Consider the following 20,062-nt stretch of genomic DNA (forward strand, 5'->3'; position numbering starts at 1 on the left):
TGAAATGACGAAACAAAGAAACATCCATTAAAAATAATACACATTATATTTAAAGATTCGTAATAGTTTGCATTTCTGATTTTTTTAAAAAAGTTTAACATATTTAAGGATATTTCAGTTGTGTGTTAGTGCCTGAAGAACATCTTTAAAAACGTACTATTGCTACTACTTTGTTTAAAGAAAATTCTAGCAGTGTGGTACAAGAATATCCTCTGCCAAGTGTAATTTTTCCGTTGCATATTGCATCATATATCATTTTTGTCGGTAATTTATTCTTATCATCATTTATGACGTATCCCTGAAGATTTTGTATCGATTCACATTGAGATTTAAAATTTAAAGCATACTCTAATACTAATCTTGCCCAGGGCCTCGTGATATGTTGCTACGCCACTGACCGTATCATAACCATATACAACAGTATTGTAAGAAGTAGACTTGAATATGCTTCTATTATATGGTCACCAATGTACAAATCGCATGAAAATACCGTGGAGAGAACACAGAAGAAATTTTTGAGGTATTTATATTATACAAAATATAATAAGCCATTACAACGACAGAAGAACAATCTTTCTCAAAAGAATGAAGAATCTGACCATACATCAAGGACCCACATTTTTATTTTTTTCCGGGCACGTACCTGACGACTTTGTTACTCCACTGCGTATATATTTAGTACTACAAGAACATTTCACAGCAACCCCTCTCCCCTTTGTAGGGGATTGGTTAGTGCAATAGCGCTAAGATTTGTTGATATTGAAAGAGATTGTTTGAAATAAGACAGCCTCGTAGCTAGATATTTTGGCACCCTAGGCAGGACTGTAGTTTATCCCCCCTCCCCCGTCTCCCCGCTCTACCAAGCCGCGGTGGCTCAGTCGGTAACGGTTTGACTACCATGCTAAAGGTCCCGGGTTCGATCCCCGGCCGGTTCAAATCCAGGAACTTTTCTAACGTTGGAAGCGGCCCCGGCGCCCACCCAGCGTCGAATGACATGGGTACCTGGGGGAAACCCTGAGGGGTAAAGGCGGTCAGGGGCGTGGTGCTGATCACATCACCCCTACTCACGACCGGATCTAGAAAGTGTGGGGCGTTACCCCCACACCCCCTATACGCCTTCATGGCATGGTGCTAAGCACAGGGGAACACTTTACCTTTTTTTCTTTTACCTTTTTATTACAACATAATGTAGCATATCAAAATTTGCCGCAAGAATTTAATTTTAAGAGCCTCTGTAATAGGCGAAATATTCTGTATTACTTATACTTACATAAAAATGTAAACAGTATATTAGTCAACTGCAATTCAATACGAGAAAAAACAATTTATGTGGGCGAAACTTTGTTCCCAAAATACCTAAACTCAAAAATATAAAAGCTAAGTAGAATGTATGATTTGTATAATACGCTTTCAATTAATAACCAGGCGTTAGATTTATCATTCCCATTTAAAATATATAAAAAGTGATTGAATCAGAATTATGACAACAAATACATTGTAATCATTTCATTATCACTATTTTTTCCCATTATTTTCCATTGTGGTATTCTACTATTATCAGAGGCATGTAGCCGCTGTTAGCGCAGGTAACACCAAAATATAAAGAATTGAAGAACCCGTCTTAAAATAGTATTACGTACATAAACTGGTAATATTATCGTAAAGTAAACATTGCAGACTGACATTTTTTCTGACACCGGCAAAAGCAAAGAGGAGGACTGATCCGGTACCCTCCTCAGGCAACACTAGGAAAGGGCCCTGAGCCACCACAAGGAAGACTTCGCGTAGTGGCAAAGACTGTTACGGCGGGAGGAGGAGGCAGTTTATTGCCATGCCTGTTTAGCCGGCGCAGTTGCCGGTGATCCTTACCGGATACAGATCAGTGTTGCCATATTCAATTGACAGAAAAGAGCTAAGTCACCTAATCTGGTCTATCTTACTCTGAAGGTGTCCAGTCACAATGGGGAACGATGGCACAGTGGTAGCGTTGTCGCCTTATAATCAAGGGATCCCAGGTTCGATACCCGGTGGAGGCACAAGTGGTTCGGATCCAACTTTAAACTGTCCCGATTAGCATTACTGTGCATGAAGTGGACTTAAATCGCCAAATCAAAATTTTAAAAAATCAAATCACACTGGGGGAAAAGCGAACTACCAAGTGATATTTTGTATTTACTTTAAATATAAGCGATTACGAAAGTCCTCTTTGTCCTTCTTCGACATCATGGGCGAGAAGGAGAGGAGAGGGATGGGTATGATCAAGGGGTCCACTGTCCTTCTCAAAATGTCTACCTAAAATTCTATATTTCACACATATAATATTATTTCAGTTACAGGAATTTGTGATAATTGTTGAAAGGGCCGATTGAGATTGACATACGTTGCCACAGGAATGCGATAATTTCGGATTGAAGCAATGTTTTTGAAGTGGTAGAACTGTTTTTGGGTGAAAACATTACTTACAAGCAGAATTTCCCGATTGTTATCTTAGCACGCTCTGAAGTGTCAAGTGTCGCAGGTTCGAATCCTCAGCAAGAAATGGTTATTTCAATGTTCATTGTTATTATTTTACTTACATAATTATAAAAATTAATAATTACATACACAAAGAAATAATAATTTTATTTCAATAATTCACCATGCATCCTCATCGTCACGATTATCCTATAAAGCGAAAGCCTTAAAGGTAGCCAAGGACGTAAAATATACGAAATAGTAGTGGTGTCAGAAATGAGATTTCAGTGGATTTAGCGAAACATGGGAGTGGGAGTAGTTAGGAAACAGATGAAGACTACATCTCTACATCCACTCTACATACGTCTTATTTGAAATGAAAAGTTTCGCGATTTGGGCAAATCTGGTTTCAAAAGAACTAAGATGGCAACAGTAGTAGAACTGGACTTCTTGCAGGTTCCGAAGGAAATATTGGGGAAGCACCGATGCTGAGAGGGGAGGAGGCAAGGAGGGTGCTTCACGTGTTACAAAAGTAAACAACGGTTTGTGGGAGGGACAGTGCAGTATGAGTTTTGTGAGTGGTGTCTTTCGTCTTTATGTTGTTTTCGGGCATTGTCAATTAATTAATGGAGCTTGCTCCGAGTTCCGAGGTGGCGGGTTCATCCTATCTGAACAGTGTGTGTAATCGTGCGATAGAAGATATTTTGAAGCAATCTTTCGGTTCGTTCTTTCGCAGAAAAAAGCGAAATTGTGGCGAAAGGGAGGCCAAAGCCTATTTTGAATGATTTAAAAACAAAGTCGTCTCCTGGATATGACCGACATTTCAATGTTTCGTGGTATAACAACTATCCGTGGTTATGTGGATGTGCGCAGTTGTCGAAACTCTTTTGTTGGCCATGTACTCTATTTTCGGGTGAAAAAAAAGTGTGGAATTCAAGTGTGGATAACATGGACCATGACACACCCAAAAATTCAAATTCAAATTAAAAACTTCACTTTATGACAGCATCATAGAACTTTTTTGATTTGATTTGATTGATTTTGCTTCACTTGTGCCACTTTTGGCTAATTTGCGAAGATGGGGATGAGTGATGATATGATGAAATTGATGAATAGACATCACAAACGTCCATGCCCAAGCCAGGATTCGAACCCGGGACCCCAGCATCATATAACTATTTTCAAAGAAGAGTCGTCGGATTGATCTGCTCTATAAGTAGCCTTCGATGTTTCTGTAAGTATCAAATTACTCCCTCTGTCCCATAATTATTGTCCAGTACATTTTTGTTTGTTGTGTCATAATAATTGTCCAATATTCAAACTGTGACATTGGTGTATGTTTGTGTATACAGAAGAAGAACATGAAACACGGGAATGAGTCATACAACTTTATTACTCAAGGATCAGTACAAATTGTGCTTTCCATCTGTCTCTTAGTCTGTCATTCCTTTACTACCATTATGGCATACCGGACTATAATTATGGGACAGAGGGAGTACATATTATTGTGTAAACAACCAATGTTTGCAATTTCACTTCAGTCCTTATGTCAACATTGTTTTTCCTGATTAATAACTTTACCAAAATCTAGTATTGAATTGCAGACGTACCAGATAAATATTATATGAACTACTTGGAAGACATTGGGAGGGGGGGGCATGAGGTGGGGAGGCGCCCAAGTCTCCCTTAAATGTCCTACTGATAACCAGTAACACTTTTAAAAATCCCACCCCACGCCACTGACTATTATATATCTATAGGTATTTAATATATGTAATTATCGCACAAGTCTTTGTTTTTGTATGGTGAACGACAAGTGAAAGATACAGATTGTTTAATTTGATTATGTAATTGATTACTTGTATTATCGATAGATGTATGTTTGTATATTTGCTAATTGTATTGTTTTCTTTATGTTTTGTGTGTGTGTGTTTTTGTTTTTGCTGTGTTAAACCAATCTGCCATTGTAATGTGAGGTTTACCTCTCTTGAGGCAGTAAATAAATATATAAATAAATAAATGATTTATAGATACAATATGCACCACCCTATATTAGGTTCATTTACAAATTATTGAGGTAGGAAACGTGTGAGGTATCCAGTGCTCAAAGTGAAGGATAATTTCATCCAGAAAGATTGAAATTCCAAATCACTCTAAAACTACTAATAAGATAATAAATAATGCAAAATATTGTATTTATTACCTTTGGGTCTACACCATTAGCTGCTCCTGGTTTTCCACCCCTACTCCTTTTCTTCTCCACATGGTACTGTCTCCTCTTGTTCTGCACGGCAAGAAGCAAAGAGATGAATGTGTTTTTAAGTTCCTTCTCGTACTCCAGTTCATCCCTCAGGGCCAACTCAGCGATTAACGTTTCCGAGAACTCTCGGATTAATACCTCCATCTCCAGATAAAGTTCATTGAGTTGCGACAAGTTGAGAGTTTTCAATTCTGAAAAAAGTTGTACATCATCAAATACTAGTACAGGATTAGCTTTTCTGCTCACATAAAACAATACAATACTATCTTTTGTTTGTTATTTATGTATTGTTATTAAGGAATTTGCCATAAATCAGTGTCTCTCATGGGCATGTCCAGGGGAAAAAAAATGATAGGAGATTCCAAGAGTGTCACAGTTGTCAAAAACTGTATGCTATATATATAAGGAATTGTATCAGACAGTGCTGAAATACTTTGTGTTTCTCTGAAATATACAGTTGTGTTGCTACATGTAAGAAAAAAGTATTTTTACAGTACAATTTAGAGTATGAGGGTGGTATGAAAAGTTCTTGGCCTAACAATGAAAGAATGAATTTATGATATCAAAATTACATTTATTATTCAATAAATCTCAAATGGCATTATTCCATCAATGAAGTGGTTTTCAGTTATGTCTGCAAAATACTCCTTTACAGATGCAACTGCCTCTTGATTCGATGAAATATGCTGACTAGTGAGAAAGATTTTGAATTTTGGGAAGAGATGAAAGTTGTTAAAGAGCCAAATCTAGAAAAAAGGGTGAATGTTACAATTCAGTTCAAATTCCTAAATTTTCCCATTGCCAAAACGCTTTTGTGGGCAGGTGCATTGTCTTGATACAAAAATGATTTTTTCTTCTGCAAACTGGGTCTTTTCACACAAATTTTTAAATTTAGGTCAATTTAAAAGATTGAAATAGTATTCTCCAGTTACTGTTTTACCCTTTTTAAGATAATCAATAAACAAAATCCCCTTAGCATTTCAAAGGGCCGATAGCAATGGCATAACCTTTCCTACTGATGGAACTGACTGTCTTTTTTGGGGCTGAACAACCGGCATTGTCCACTGTTTTGACTATCGTTTCTATTCGGGTGTGTAATGGTGAATCTAAGTTTCATTCATAGTTATAAGTAGATGCACAAAATCAGTTTTAATCTTGTTAAAACACTACAAACACAGTTCAGAGATTTTCATACGAATGCATTTTTGATCTGCCGTTAGCAAGCATAGCACCCATCTTGATTAAAGCTTTTTCACATGTAATTATTCATAACATCAAATTTCTGAGAATATTTATAATATAAATATTTTAAAGGATATTTATTTATTGCATATTGGAAGGAAATTGAGTTTCTGTTAAATAATGGATGATACTCAATTTAAGGTCATCACAAAGTGTACTCTGGGAAGAAATCAGGCAAACATATTCATGTGTGTTAAGGAAAGCATATGAGAAGCTTTCTTACAGCGAGAAAATTTGCTTTTCACCATTTTACACGGTTTCTGTAGGACGTAAAAAGAACACATCCCTCATATGATTATGATAATCCTTGAATCATAGCCACTATGCTTACCCGGCATGTTTTCAGCACAGAATCTGATCTGTTTGCCTGAAATGGCACAATGAATTTTGTTTGCTGAATATTATCCATTAATAGCATTGGTTTCAGTTTTTAAAAAATATCAGCCAGTATACTGGTTTATTCCATTGCTGTAAGGGAATATATTTTGGACAATTGGCTAGACTTCACAATCGACCATTGTGTTTTACTGTTTGAAAGTATAAAAAAAATATTGTGCACTAATAGTACGTATTTAACAATTTGAATTGCCACGGTGCATTTCTAAATTTGAAGTTACATTTGTATGAAATAATAAAAAAATTACTACTACATTACTTGCCATAGCTGGTTTCCTTGAACCTAATCCATGTTGTAAACACACAGTATTGCCAGGTCGAACTTTGGTTTTCAATGTGAATATATATATAGGGTGATCGAAAAGTCCCCGAACCCAAACTTCAATTATTTTTTTCGCCGGTCGTTATTATGATAATGTCAAAATTTCTGTGGAAGCTGGTTTGCGAGGGTCTTGGCTGTACACGACACAAGAGATGGCGCTGGGGAGTGGCGCTAGCAGTCGTGGCGAGGAAATGAACTACGAGCAGTGCTGGTAACAAAATAATCACGCCAGTTGCAAGGATGACTTTGTCGGTGGAGGAGGAATTTTTTTCGAAAACCGAGTGAATTCTATTGTGTACCAGGACATTATACAGCAGTTTATCGCGCTTTTGTACGCCGATGAACGAGATGTGTGGTTGCAACAAGACGGGGCAACATGCCATACGTCCAATGCCACCATGGCAGTTCTGCGTGAATTTTTTGATGACCGCCTGATTTCATCAGGGCTTTGGCCGGCAAGATCACCTGATTTAACAACACCCGATTTTTTCTTGTGGGGTCACAGTTTAGGTTAACTGTTGGTTTGGTTTACCTGATTATTTTGCTACCAGCATTGCTCGTAGTTCATTTCCTCGCCACGACTGCTAGTGCCACTCCCCAGCGCCATCTCTTGTGTCGTGTACAGCCAAGACCCTCGCAAACCAGCTTCCACAGAAATTTTGACATTATCATAATAACGACCGGCGAAAAAAAAATTTGAAGTTTGGGTTCGGGGACTTTTCGATCACCCTATATATGCAAATTTCCACTAGAATTCAACTTTTTTAAAATCATGTTTTCATTAGTATTTTTTCATGCTTTTATTCAAAGGGACTCTATAGAAAAAGATCAGATAAATACACTGCGTATTATTATAGAACAGAGTATGGAATACTTCTCTAATATGTACCTTATATTTGTGGACTTCCAAAAAGCATTTGACTCTGTAAATAGAATGAAAATGTGGACAATTGTAAAAGAATATGGCATTCCAGCACACATGATTGATCTTATTAAAAACTCCTATGATGGTTCCACATGTCAAGTTGTGCATGAGGGAATACTTACGGATCCAATACCAGTTATTTCAGGAGTAAGGCAAGGATGTATTTTGTCTCCAACAATATTTCTGATGGTAATTGATAAAGTAATGAAGAGGGTAACGGAAGGAAAAAGGAGAGGTATAAATTGGAGTCTCACCCAACAGCTAGAAGACTTGTGTTTTGCAGATGATGTTTGTCTGCTGTCTCACACATACCGTAATATAGAAAATAAATTAGGAGATTTGGATAAGGAAGGGAAAAGAGTTGGTTTAAAGATAAATAGTACAAAGACGAAATCATTAAGAATAAATGTAAAAAAGATGGAAAATTTCCACTTGAATGAGGAAAATATTGAAGAGGTTAAGGAGTTTACATATCTGGGGAGTTTGGTGACAAATACAGGGGGAACAGAAGATGATGTTAGATCAAGAATTAGGAAAGCAAATGTGGCATTTATTCAGCTATATAAAGTTTGGAAAGCCAGAGAAATTTCAATACGAACTAAGCTGCGAATTTTTAGAACTAATGTGAAGTCAGTTCTCTTTTATGGATGTGAAACTTGGAAAGTAACGAAGAAAATTACTAAAGACCTACAGACATTCATAAACAGATGCCTAAGGAAACTTCTGGGAATATATTGGCCAGATATTATCTCAAATGAAGATCTATGGAGACGTACGCAAGAGGAACCGGTGGCAATACAGATCAAAAGAAGAAAATGGAAGTGGATTGGCCACACATTGAGGAAAGATCCATCGGCAATAGAGAGACAAGCATTGAGCTGGAATCCACAAGGACAACGTAGGAGAGGAAGGCCAAGAATGAGTTGAAGAAGGACAATAGAGCAACAAATATGGGAAGCAGGAAAGACCTGGAACGAGATAAGGAAGATGGCTGGAAACAGAGTCCGTAGGCGATGCTTCGTTGAGGCCCTATGCTCCGTAGCGGAGTAACAGGAAATAAGTCAAGTAAGTCAAGTCTATAGAAAAAGGCGGGGCCGCGGTAGCGGTAGGTCAATTACCCCAGGGGCGAAGCCCCGAATCGGGGGGCAATTAATACTACTTTTTTCCCACTTCCAATTGTTTCCTCAAATTAAATTTTACATTTCTGGAATCCTTGATTCATACCCATGCCCTTTTCAACGATGTATCATACATATTTCTATTAAGAAGGGTCGATTAGACATCCTTACAGGACAATTATCAAGAATGCATGTGATGTGATATCTCGAAAATGGAAAAATCTACAACAAATACTTTAAAACATCAACAGCAATATTACAGTTTAATCTCTTTGTAATAAAAATATTGCAAATAATTTAACTTATCCGACAGGGACAGTTAGCAGACATTTGTGCACATGCACAATTCCTAAATATTACTGTTTCTTGAAATGTACATGCAAAAACTTTTGTCACCTGTAACAATAAATTGCAGAAATTGTCATTTGTCAGTATTTTGTTACACTAAAGAACACTGTACATTAGAGCACTGCATGGAACCACTTTCGCTCGCTCGTTCAAGTCTTCCACACACATTTTAAAGTGACAATAATCGTAGACACATGTGCGAAATATCCTTCCTGGCAATTTCAGCCCACAATCATCTGTTTCATTTTCATATATCACTGAATAAGATACACTAAACTACATTTTAAACATTGAGATAATGACTATGTTTACTTAAGTTTCAATTTCATTGCATGTTTCCCCTCACGATTCATATTTGGGGGCACCACAGACAAATTACTGTTATACGTGTACTACTGGACTTCGAGTGTATACGGCTCGTTTTGCCCGTTCAAAGCATTATTCACATAGACAGACCACTCGAGCAAAGAAACTCTCGATTCCATACGCTTTCTAGCGACGACCGTGCAAACTATTTGGCGCTTAAACGAAAATGCTTTCATTACCTGCAGCACTCCATGGTACATTCAAATGGTCTGTGGATGGATATATATCTTGTTTAATGTTACTTACTGTCCTCGTAAAGTGGTGACTGTAAGACTTCTTTTCCTTTTTCCAGTGTGTCTGGCGAGTCCAGAAATGAACCTTCCGAATCAGGTGAGCACTCTGTTGATGGGGTTTCCTGAAATATATAAATATCATCCATCAGTATTTCACAACTACATGGAAAGACAATGCAAGAATAGATCTTTTGGAGAATCTTGAACAAATTCACAATACAGCCGTAATATTTCATGTATATAATCGATCAGTGGAAGAATCGTTTTTGTCAATGAATATGTTTTAATAAATTACCACTTTACTTTTTATTAAGATTCATTATTCAATAACTTACTTTGAAGCAATACACACTGTTATTTAACTCTTTCTTACATGTTAACAAATCAAAGATCATTATCCTTAACATTTAGGTTAGGAAACAGATAGTAACCAGAACAAAATCTCTATTATGCACTAGGATCATTTTTTTCCCCTTAGATACAGGGAGGGAGTACAGCTCCCTCGCAAATTCCCGGTAAGACTGCAGAATATGGGCTGCTTAGGAGGAACGCGATTCATAATTTTATGGTAATGGTTTGAAGTTATTAATCGGGAAAAGTAACTTTCAAGGTGCGGAAATGTGTAATTTTCGAAAAAAAAAAAAAAAAACGAGAAATACGAGTTCTTGAAATCGTGGCACTGCACAAATCTAGTGGAAGCAAAAAAAAAAAAATGCCTACGTTGTTAGGTAGCTAGGTTTAGTTCTCTTAGCCTAAATAATAATTTGTCATTGTATTTATGCTAATGAAACCTAACCTAACATTGTAGACATTCCTCGTCGAAATAATGAAAGAACCTGTGCGTAAACAATATGGACGCGAACGAATGGAGAAATGCATAGCTTTCAGCAGCATGAAAAACATTTTTCATTGTATTTATGCTATTGGAACCTAATCTAACAGGCCTAACCTAACCTTGTAGGCATTCCTCGTCTGAAATAATGAAAGAAACTGAGCGTAAACAAAATGAACGTGAACGAATGGAGAAATGAACCGAGAAATTCATTGCTCTTAGTAGCAGGAAAAACATTTTTTTGCACAAAAATATAATAGTAATCGGAAAAATAACACCGGGAAATGGAAGCAGTACTTTCAGGGGATATAAATTTTGTTCGTCTATGTAGAGGAAAAATGCAGCCCATGTTCTGCAGTGAGACCCACAATACATAATTCCTAAGCCATTAAGTGTATGTATTCAAAACAGCAAAGATGACCAATAAGCTCAAAAAAAGGATAAAATAGTTTACTGTTACATTTATAGGAAACGGTTCCGATTGTTTTATTACTTTTTTCAAATTCTCCTAACAGAAAGACTAATTATCGTAGAATTTTGGAAATCATTGTCACACGAAATTTGAACCTTCCTTAAAGTAATGGGCATTGTTTGGATTCGAGATAAAAAGTTTAAGTTGAAAGAAAAACTTAAAAAATTACCTTACGCCCCATGGACAAGGTATTCTCAGTTGACAAGCGACAGTAAGTATCGTAGACTAGTGGGAATGAATGTAGAAGTAAATCGGAACCATAACAGAATGCATTTAGGGACTCTATTTTAATGCTAAGAGAACCAAACCTCACCTGCCTAACCTAACCACGAAAGCATATATTGAACAAATCTTAAGTAATCGCTAAAACTCTGCAGTATGTGTTAACAGACGTAAATCGAAATCGAACCATGTAAAAATTGCATTCGTAGCATGATGAAATGGCAATAAAACAAAAGGAACTTGGGCCAATTTATAATTACAATAATAATATTGATTATTTTTTTGCTAGTAACAGAAATTTTGGGTTGTGTTGGGGTGTGTAGATGAATCACTGGTGTGCAGTGTACACCCTTGCAAATGAGAGTATTATTTTTTTTTTATCAACTGTCACCTGACTCCAATGGGTACCTCCTTTGGCTCAACTTTCATTCAAAATAATGTTTCGCACTTGCTCTCTATCTGGCACTACATCCCCTGAATAGACCTTGACTCCTCGAAAATCGTCCGCCAGTCTTCTCTATTTTGATCAGTAGCACAGTGGTACTGTGTCCACACATTCTTGATGGTGTACAGTACCGCCCTTTAATCTGAATTGTAACCCTTTTACTCATTGAAATAATTTGACAGATGCATGATGATGCCATTCCACGAAACTCGTCTTTAGTAGCTAAATGCTATTTCCCTATCCAATATAATTTAAAACAACTGTGAACTAACTACTATCTTGAAAATATGCATAAAATTTTAAAAATAAAAATTTAGATTTATTTTTTGACAGTACAACCTTGTGCACGAACACACACACACACACACACATTTATATTATAATATGTGTATAAATGTCTGTGAGGAGTTTGAATTTTGTATCCCATAACTCAAAAATGCGCCTGTGACATGTTTTGATCATCTTTTTGCACCATAATCTTCAATTCCTCAAATACCCAACATTACCAACATATTCAAGCTTTTCTTTATGAAAATGATACCAGAACCCACATTACAGCATTTTTTTCTGAGAAAATATTGACTGAGTTTCATTTTAAGTCCACTTATATGCACAGAAGGCTAACTGGGGCTCGACCTACAATTTCAAGTGGGATCCGAACCACGATGTGTCTTCACCGGGTGTCTTGGACAATAAATGGCTGACATAACAGTAGGCAAACTATTAATTTCGATATTTTTTTTCTTCTCTACATCCTACTTTGTTTCAAGGAATGCCATTGTTGAAGGAGATGTCGTCTGCATATTGTAGTTTTTATTTCAATTCGTGAAAACGGGATGAGTGAACATGGTAATGGACAATTCAACCAATTATTGTTGTTGCCGTTGCCTGTACCCTGATTTTGCATGACCTTTATTTTACAGGAAAGAAATGCGGTAAATGAAAACTTCTCACAATGGGTCATTATAAAAATCCCTTCCGAGTGCTCAGGCAAAATTACAATATTTCAGCTAACCTGGTTCTCTAGATAAGCATGACCAAAATAAATCCCATAAGCTTTACACAGACTTCAGGAAGACAAAGAAAGGTAGGGGGACAGCCTTAACTTCCGAAGACAATCTGTTCTGGATCGCATGTCTCACCTGCATCATGTCATCGATTTCCCTGATGACCTCCTCTGCAGTCTTCACGGGTTCTGCATCCTGATGCAGCCCCGACAGAATCAAGGAGTGCATGTCAAGGTCACTTGCCACAGCCTCGTCCTCGTCGCTTAGATCCAGGTCATCTTCCGGTGAATTCTTCTCCTGGAAAAGACGTCAACTTTGAAAAGTGGACGTTGAAGATTGAAGAAAAATATTTTGACACAAACGTTTCGGAAAATTAAGAATAATGGGATTTACAGACTGATGTGGTTAGTATGGTTCGGATTTTTATGTATGCGAAATACGTACATAAATGTGTGTGGGAAAATCCCTGAAACCCAGATTGATTCGGCGTTTTAAGTCCACTTTATGCACAGTAAGGCTAATCGGGACTGGACCTACAGTTTAAAGTGAGATCCGAACCACTATGTGCCTCCACCTGGAATCGAACCCGGGGACCCCTTGATTATCTGAAACCCAGGCATTTGAAATAAAATAACTGAGACTTTGTGGAGGAATGTGCAGTATTGATGTATATTATTATGCAGTAGGCATTGGCCACCAGCAAATCTAAAAACGTTATTTTGAAAAATAGCTACCATGTTGCATTTCATATGTCAGCTTAGTTTCTCGGCAATTTCTTTACATGATTTTCGGTACAAACTGTCCCACCTTTTCTCGAGTCAAGGAACATGGGCGTCGGGAAGGAGGGGGGAACGGGATCGTCGAGCCCGGAAATCGGCATCATCCATTACAAGTTACAAAAAAGCATAAAGTTTGTTATTGTTATTGTTAACACAGAAATTAATATAATGTAGTTATTATCTAACAGAATAGCCACAGAAAAAACTGTATTTGATTGAAAAAATTGATTAAGAAATACAGAAACCAAATTCTACCATTTAATCTAAAAAAATAAATGATTCAAAATTCCAACTATATAGTTTTATATCAGACAACATAAACCGTATGAGTAAAATTTTCCACTAACTTTTACAGACTTTCCTCCAATAAAGCATGGAAAAGTTAATAACAAAATACTCGTGTACTTCAGTACAGTAACTGTATAATAAACTGAAATAACAGTTGTGCTGGATATTCTCTTGTCCGTTGGGTCGGGTACTAAAGTCTTCCCGTTTATATAATAAAGGAATAACATTGGTTTATATTTATTAGTTTAAAATATGTATTATTGTATAATAATTATATTTTCATTTTTATCTATTTTTATTACTGTTATTATTTCTACTATTTAAGTTTCATCCCTCTTCCAAAAATTTCTGGCAACGTCCATGTGAAGGAGGAAGTTTTGGGCACCATAAGGTTTCAGCTATTAATTTCAAAGGTCTCCCTCTAAGTCCATTTTCGCGGAACTACAGTGTGTCCGAAAAGTCACGCAACCCGGTGTTTACGACCGTATAACGGAATAGCGAAACGGAATGAGAAGAAACGCTTTCTGCCAAGAGAATGCCCTGTATATTGGGAAAATTTAGAGAGACAAACATATGTAAGAACATGCATGTTTTAATAACAAATAAGCAAAGTGTTGCCAAAGGCGGAAAAAAAATATTTGCAAATCGTGTGTATTGATGCACAGAACCCATTGAGGTAAATTATTGCAACATTTCACAATACCAACGAACAATTTTCATGGCCATCTAATGAATTTGACAGAAAAAGAACTTTGACGAAGTTTCAAAAACATTGCAGAAGGGAATAAATGGGCTGTTCCAAAAATCGATGTTTTCACAATACTACGCAGGACACTGGCAACACTGTTGGTGTCACGTGTCACCAACAGATGTGTTTCACCTCAGGCTATCACACTAAGGCACTTTTAAAGACAAAGGAGAAAGTTGGTTATTCTCGAACATATGCAATAAATTACATACACCTTGCAACCCTGAAATGTGGGTATCCCTAAATGCTTCTCTTACGCAAGAATATGACGATGTTCGGATATATTCTTTAACAATAAACGCCCTTTCCTGTGTAGAATATGGCATTTTAAAAACACACACACGACGTCAGCATAAGTAGACACAATCTGGAATGCCGTTCGCTGCAAACAGCAACCACCTAAGGCACAGAAAACATAACAATTGATACACGTTCTTCTGTACCCACATTTCAGGGTTGCAAGGTGTATGTAATTTATTGCATATGTTCGAGAATAACCAACTGTCTCCTTTGTCGTTAAAAGTGCCCTAGTGTGATAGCCTGAGGTGAAACACATCTGTTAGTGACACGTGACAGCAACAGTGTTGCCAGTGTCCTGCGTAATATTGTGAAAACATCGATTTTTGGAACAGCCCATTTATTCCCTTGTGCAATGTTTTTGAAACTTCGTCAAAGTTCTTTTTCTGTCAAATTCATTAGATGGCCATCCAAATTGTTCGTTGGTATTGTGAAATGTTGCGATAATTTACCTCAATGGGTTCTGTGCATCAATACACACGATTTGCAAATATTTTTTTTCCGCCTTTGGCAACACTTTGCTTATTTGTTATTAAAACATGCATGTTCTTACATATGTTTGTCTCTCTAAATTTTCCTAATATACAGGGCATTCTCTTGGCAGAAAGCGTTTCTTCTCATTCCGTTATACGGTCGTAAACAGCGGGTTGCGTGACTTTTCGGACACTCTGTATTTGGGGGTCTGCGGATAACATCACTGCACAATACAAATCCCTACTTCTTGCTTCCTTTAATCGTAAAGAAAAATGTAACAATTTTCTTAGGTCCGGAAGCGGCTGCCATTTCCGTGCAATGAACCACACTTACTTTGAGTTTGTGACAACACATCTGTTCCTATCTTTCACGGATTCGTATTGGAAGGGGGGGGGGGGATTCGTACATGCTACCAAATGACTTCAGCACGCTGGCATCTAAATACTACGTAAATAAATACTGCAAGGAAACTGACTTCAATGTGACAGTGCGAGGAACGAATGTTTAAAGGAAGGAGGGAGGCTATTCCAACGAAAACACTCGTTGCTCTAAAAATATCCACGAAGGCATGTTTTGGGTTCACATAAAACCACAAGTCACTGAACCGAAAATCCCTTGAAGGATGAAAAAGTGTCATTTATTTCCTGCAGGAAACTGTCTGCAGCTTAACCGAGTTATCTGTTGATCTTTTAAGTGTACACGGGTGTGGCAACACTTGAAACTACTTTGTGACGTTCTCTTTTGTCGGAGCTGAGGATTACTACGTCACGATAGTTGCCCAATCTCTGTGCACAGTAGGGTTATGCTTAGGAGAACCTCATTTCAGTACGACTGCACTGAGCCTGATCAGGTCATGTCAGAAAAGTGAAATACAATCATCTTACTTTTTGCCAAAGTATATTATCGTTTTATAACATTTTGGAGCCCTCTCAGCGATATAAAGCTACTATTGTCACATACACATCACCAGTGGCGTGCCCAAGCGGGGGTTGGTGGGGGGTCATAACCCCTCTATTCGGCCCAGTATTCCTAAAAAGAACGTCAAAGGTAGGAAAAGATTGGCTGACTTCCAAAAAAAAGTGTACGTAACCCCTCCCTTTCGAAAATCCTGGGCACGCCACTGCACATCACAATACAAGGAACTTTTCCTATTCTAAAAAAATATTTTCCACAGATTTCGTAACTTCTCCCATATCACAATCATCGTTCTGCTCTCACACACCGTTGTCCTGGCAACTGATTCAATAACAGACTGGATAGTTTTGGAAATTTCTCGAAACCGGAAATGGCTTCAGCTTCCGGTGTTCAGGTCATTTTATAGCGTTTGATCAACAAAGCCAAAAACTATAAATTTCATAACAACACAAATAAATAAAAATATAAAACGTACACATGTTAAAAATAAACAAGGAGTACGAACTTTTCCCGCCCGGTAGTCTATAAGCATGTAAGGTCGAATTTTAGTTTCAGGTGTGCAATATTCAGCAAGATATTAGCATATCACAATCAGCCCTCTTCATGTAGGATAATATCCACTGAAAACGTCACGCGGAATACCCAATCATGCACGTTATTTTTACTGATAATGAAATAAATTCATAGTACCGTATTATGTACATTCTTACATTTTCCCCCTCAAAACCACGGTAATGTTTATATTCACACGTATTATATAACGAGATGTCAATGAAGTTCCTGTAGGTTTAATCTTCAAGCTAGACAGCGCTATTACCACGTAGGATGCACCAAAAGTCTGCAAATGGCAATTGTAGTATATTCGTAATTCGATTATACCCACTCGTTCGTGGAAAGACATGCTCTGTGTCCAGCAGATGTTCGATATGAAGCGGATCTAGTGTTACAATAGAATATAATTAAATTCAAGTTCCGATTAACCTCTACATAACGTGGACTGAAGCTGTACATACAGATATAGTGGAACCACAAGGAAAGAAACCTGCGCAGAACCTCTTTGCGCTGGCGGGTGGGGAAAAAGACAGGGGGAAGGAACCTTCACAGCGGCCAACGTCAGCGTTGCCAGACCTATTGATTTCTCGGGAGAATTCCATAATAGACTATTGCTATGGCACCTCCAACGGCCTGCTCAAAACCACGTTTCCTGCTCATCTTACTTGAACATGGAGGGGAGAGGTAGAGTGGAACTCCACTCAGCCATGAAAAGTGCTGTTTGAACTGTGAAATTATGCCAAACGATACTCAATTGTGCTAGGACACTATTATTATTTTATTACTATTACTACATTACTATTTTTAGATGGTTCTATTTTATCCTACCCGAAAATCTATTTTTATTTTAGTTATTTTACGTCGGTTTTGTGCCTCTACAGGTAAGTACGACAATATGGATGAATGAAAAACTGATGAAATGGATGAAGTGACACAAACACAGTGAAACATCCTTGCCTTACTAGGTACAAACACTGACGTCGTAGCGTGGGCAAATTATTTTATACATGTATGTGTGTGTGTGTGTGTGTGTGTGTGTATATATATATATATATATATATATATATATAATGTATATATATTGAATGCAGCAACATAGAGGCAGCATAACTGACGAATAAAGGATGTGAGTGTTAATAACAAGAAATTTGCTAGAGAAACTTTCATCGGCTTGAAAATACTTAATTTTCTATCCTTAATATACTATTCTTAAATACTTAATTTCCTACAAAATTATATAGCGGCATGGACGTCCAGAAGGAAGTGCAAGGATGGTCGCCACCCCCTTCCCCTTCTGGAAAATGAATGTTGACATAAAAGTACATATTATTTCAGACGTATGAGTTGATTTCAGTCACAGTAATTTACATCCATTATTATAATAAGGATGTAGGAACGTGATAATTTCAATCTCAAGTGGCATTTTCTGAGAGGGCAACATTATTACGGTGTAATATGCCTCGTTTACCCGCCTGATAAAATACATTGTTTCCCCCCGCGCTGGAAAAAATTCTGGACGTACCCATGCCCCCCAATGCGCACGACTATGCAGCCCCCGCCCCCCGAGAACGTCGTTCATCCGCTTCTGGTTTCCCAAGGAACGATCTCCCGATTTTTTTAAAGTCTGACCTGGCCACACTGCGCCGAGCACCGATAACGGCAGGGAAGATGCGCGAACGCTTTTGACGGAAGGTTGTTTTTTTTCCTTGTGGTCGAGCTATAGTATGTATTTCCATATCCACTCCTCTTTGCGTTCTTCCCTTGTTTGTAAATTACGAGTTCACAACTACCCTCTTTCACTTTCCTCACTTTTACTAATTTCTTTCCTATCCCGAGAATCTCAGGAGCAACCGATCAGCTGTCAGCAGCATCCCGTACCGCTTCGCTCCGCCCACTCGCTTTTCTCCCCATCTCTACCGTTACGCGCGGCTTTGCTCCTCAGATCCCTCACTCATTTTCATTCTATTTTCTTAGCTCTCTTTGTCCAGACATAATGCCTGTTCAATAACTAACCAATTCGGGAGCCACGTCAAGCTCTTCTCGGTACCATTTCTAAGCATATCTCGTGTGTGTTCATGGAGTGGGGGAGGCTGTGCGATGCACTCCATCTCCATGTTGATCTATACAAGAATCCCCCACCTATATCCAATCTAAACTAAGCATACCCTAGCTTGGAATTTGGATAATAAACCTTTTTGAGCAAGGCCTCATCTCCAGGAAGCTATCAACTCGGGGCAAGCCCTGGCACCTAGCGACCAGTTGAGTGAGATGAGTCAAGGCAAAATGGATAATAAACCCTTTCCTGCTCCCACAAAAATAGGCAATAATTAGGCTGGAGAGTTCGATGAACTAACCGATCTCTAACTACGCACTGGTAATGATCAGGCTGGAAAGTTCATACGAGGAAACCGATCAGTGATCGCATGGAGTACCTAGCTTGGAATTTCCACATCGAGAACTGGATATACACAGAGAGTGAGAGGGTGGGGGGAAGGGAGATATTTTAATTTAAACGTAAAGCTTCTTTGATATGGGCTCTTCCGAGAAGCACTCCGTTCCCCGGTAACTAGTGAATCGTCCAGGAGGTCAATACTAGCTAGTTAGCAGACACGTGAGTGGGCAGTTCCTTCAAGAACTAAAAAGGGATCTCTATGCTTGTACCAAAAGGGAAGTTTGCGCATTGAAACGTGCCACCGGTGAGAATAAAGCACTTATTTGATTACCTTCCAGGAACGGGGTACGCAAGGAAGGCGAAGGGCGAAGCGTGAATCAAGCAAGTGTTTCCGAAAGCGAATTACAAAGTGAAATCAGCCAATGCCATTCGCCCTCACTCTGCATCATGCGAATAGGATTTGCCGTGCGACCGAGAATTCGCTATCGCAGCGCAGAATCAATGATCAATTCTGTTAGCTTGTCCGACAGGGAATAGCCATTCAACGTCCATTTGCATCGGTTTTGTCTGAAGTTCATTTACTTTGAATTCTCTTCGTTGGATTACATTACGCCGTGTTCAATGGTTGTGCTGTAACTTTTCTGCCTGTGATTGAAATACGTTTCTACACTCATCCTCTTGTCCGTAGCTAGTTGTGAATAGACCGCTTACGATGGTTAGCCCCAGAAGTTCTAGTTTGAATTCTGATCTGGACATGTACACAGAACCCAAAGTGTGTCAATTGACGCAGCTAAGTGTGTAATTTTCTTCATCCTTGCTATTAGCTAAAAGTGCCAGAAGAGCGAGGAAAAGTACATATATACACGAATAAAATATTTGCATAGATGTTACATAAGAGAAAAGAAAGTAGATGTGGGAAAAATAGTTTTAGACTAGGCTAATCGCGAATAATGGACTGGCTATTGATTGATTAAT

At 38.1% G+C, this 20,062-nt stretch overlaps 1 protein-coding gene across 2 annotated transcripts in view; it reads right to left on the reverse strand.

The window, feature by feature from the left end:
• Window positions 1-20,062, reverse strand: part of Unc-76 (fasciculation and elongation protein Unc-76) — a 528,078-nt gene that overhangs the window by 24,321 nt on the left and 483,695 nt on the right. Inside the window, exons 6-8 of one of the 2 annotated variants that reach the window (XM_083114104.1) lie at window positions 12,778-12,939; window positions 9,678-9,786; window positions 4,658-4,905 (exon numbers count right to left, since the gene is read on the reverse strand). In XM_083114104.1, coding sequence (XP_082970230.1) covers window positions 4,658-4,905; window positions 9,678-9,786; window positions 12,778-12,939 — 519 coding nt within the window. The remainder of the gene's footprint in view (window positions 1-4,657; window positions 4,906-9,677; window positions 9,787-12,777; window positions 12,940-20,062) is intronic. The other variant, XM_083114105.1, reaches the window with a different exon arrangement.

This window comes from Lepisma saccharinum, chromosome 28 (assembly GCF_977018435.1).
Source record: "Lepisma saccharinum chromosome 28, izLepSacc3.1, whole genome shotgun sequence".
NCBI classification, from domain to species: domain Eukaryota; kingdom Metazoa; phylum Arthropoda; class Insecta; order Zygentoma; family Lepismatidae; genus Lepisma; species Lepisma saccharinum.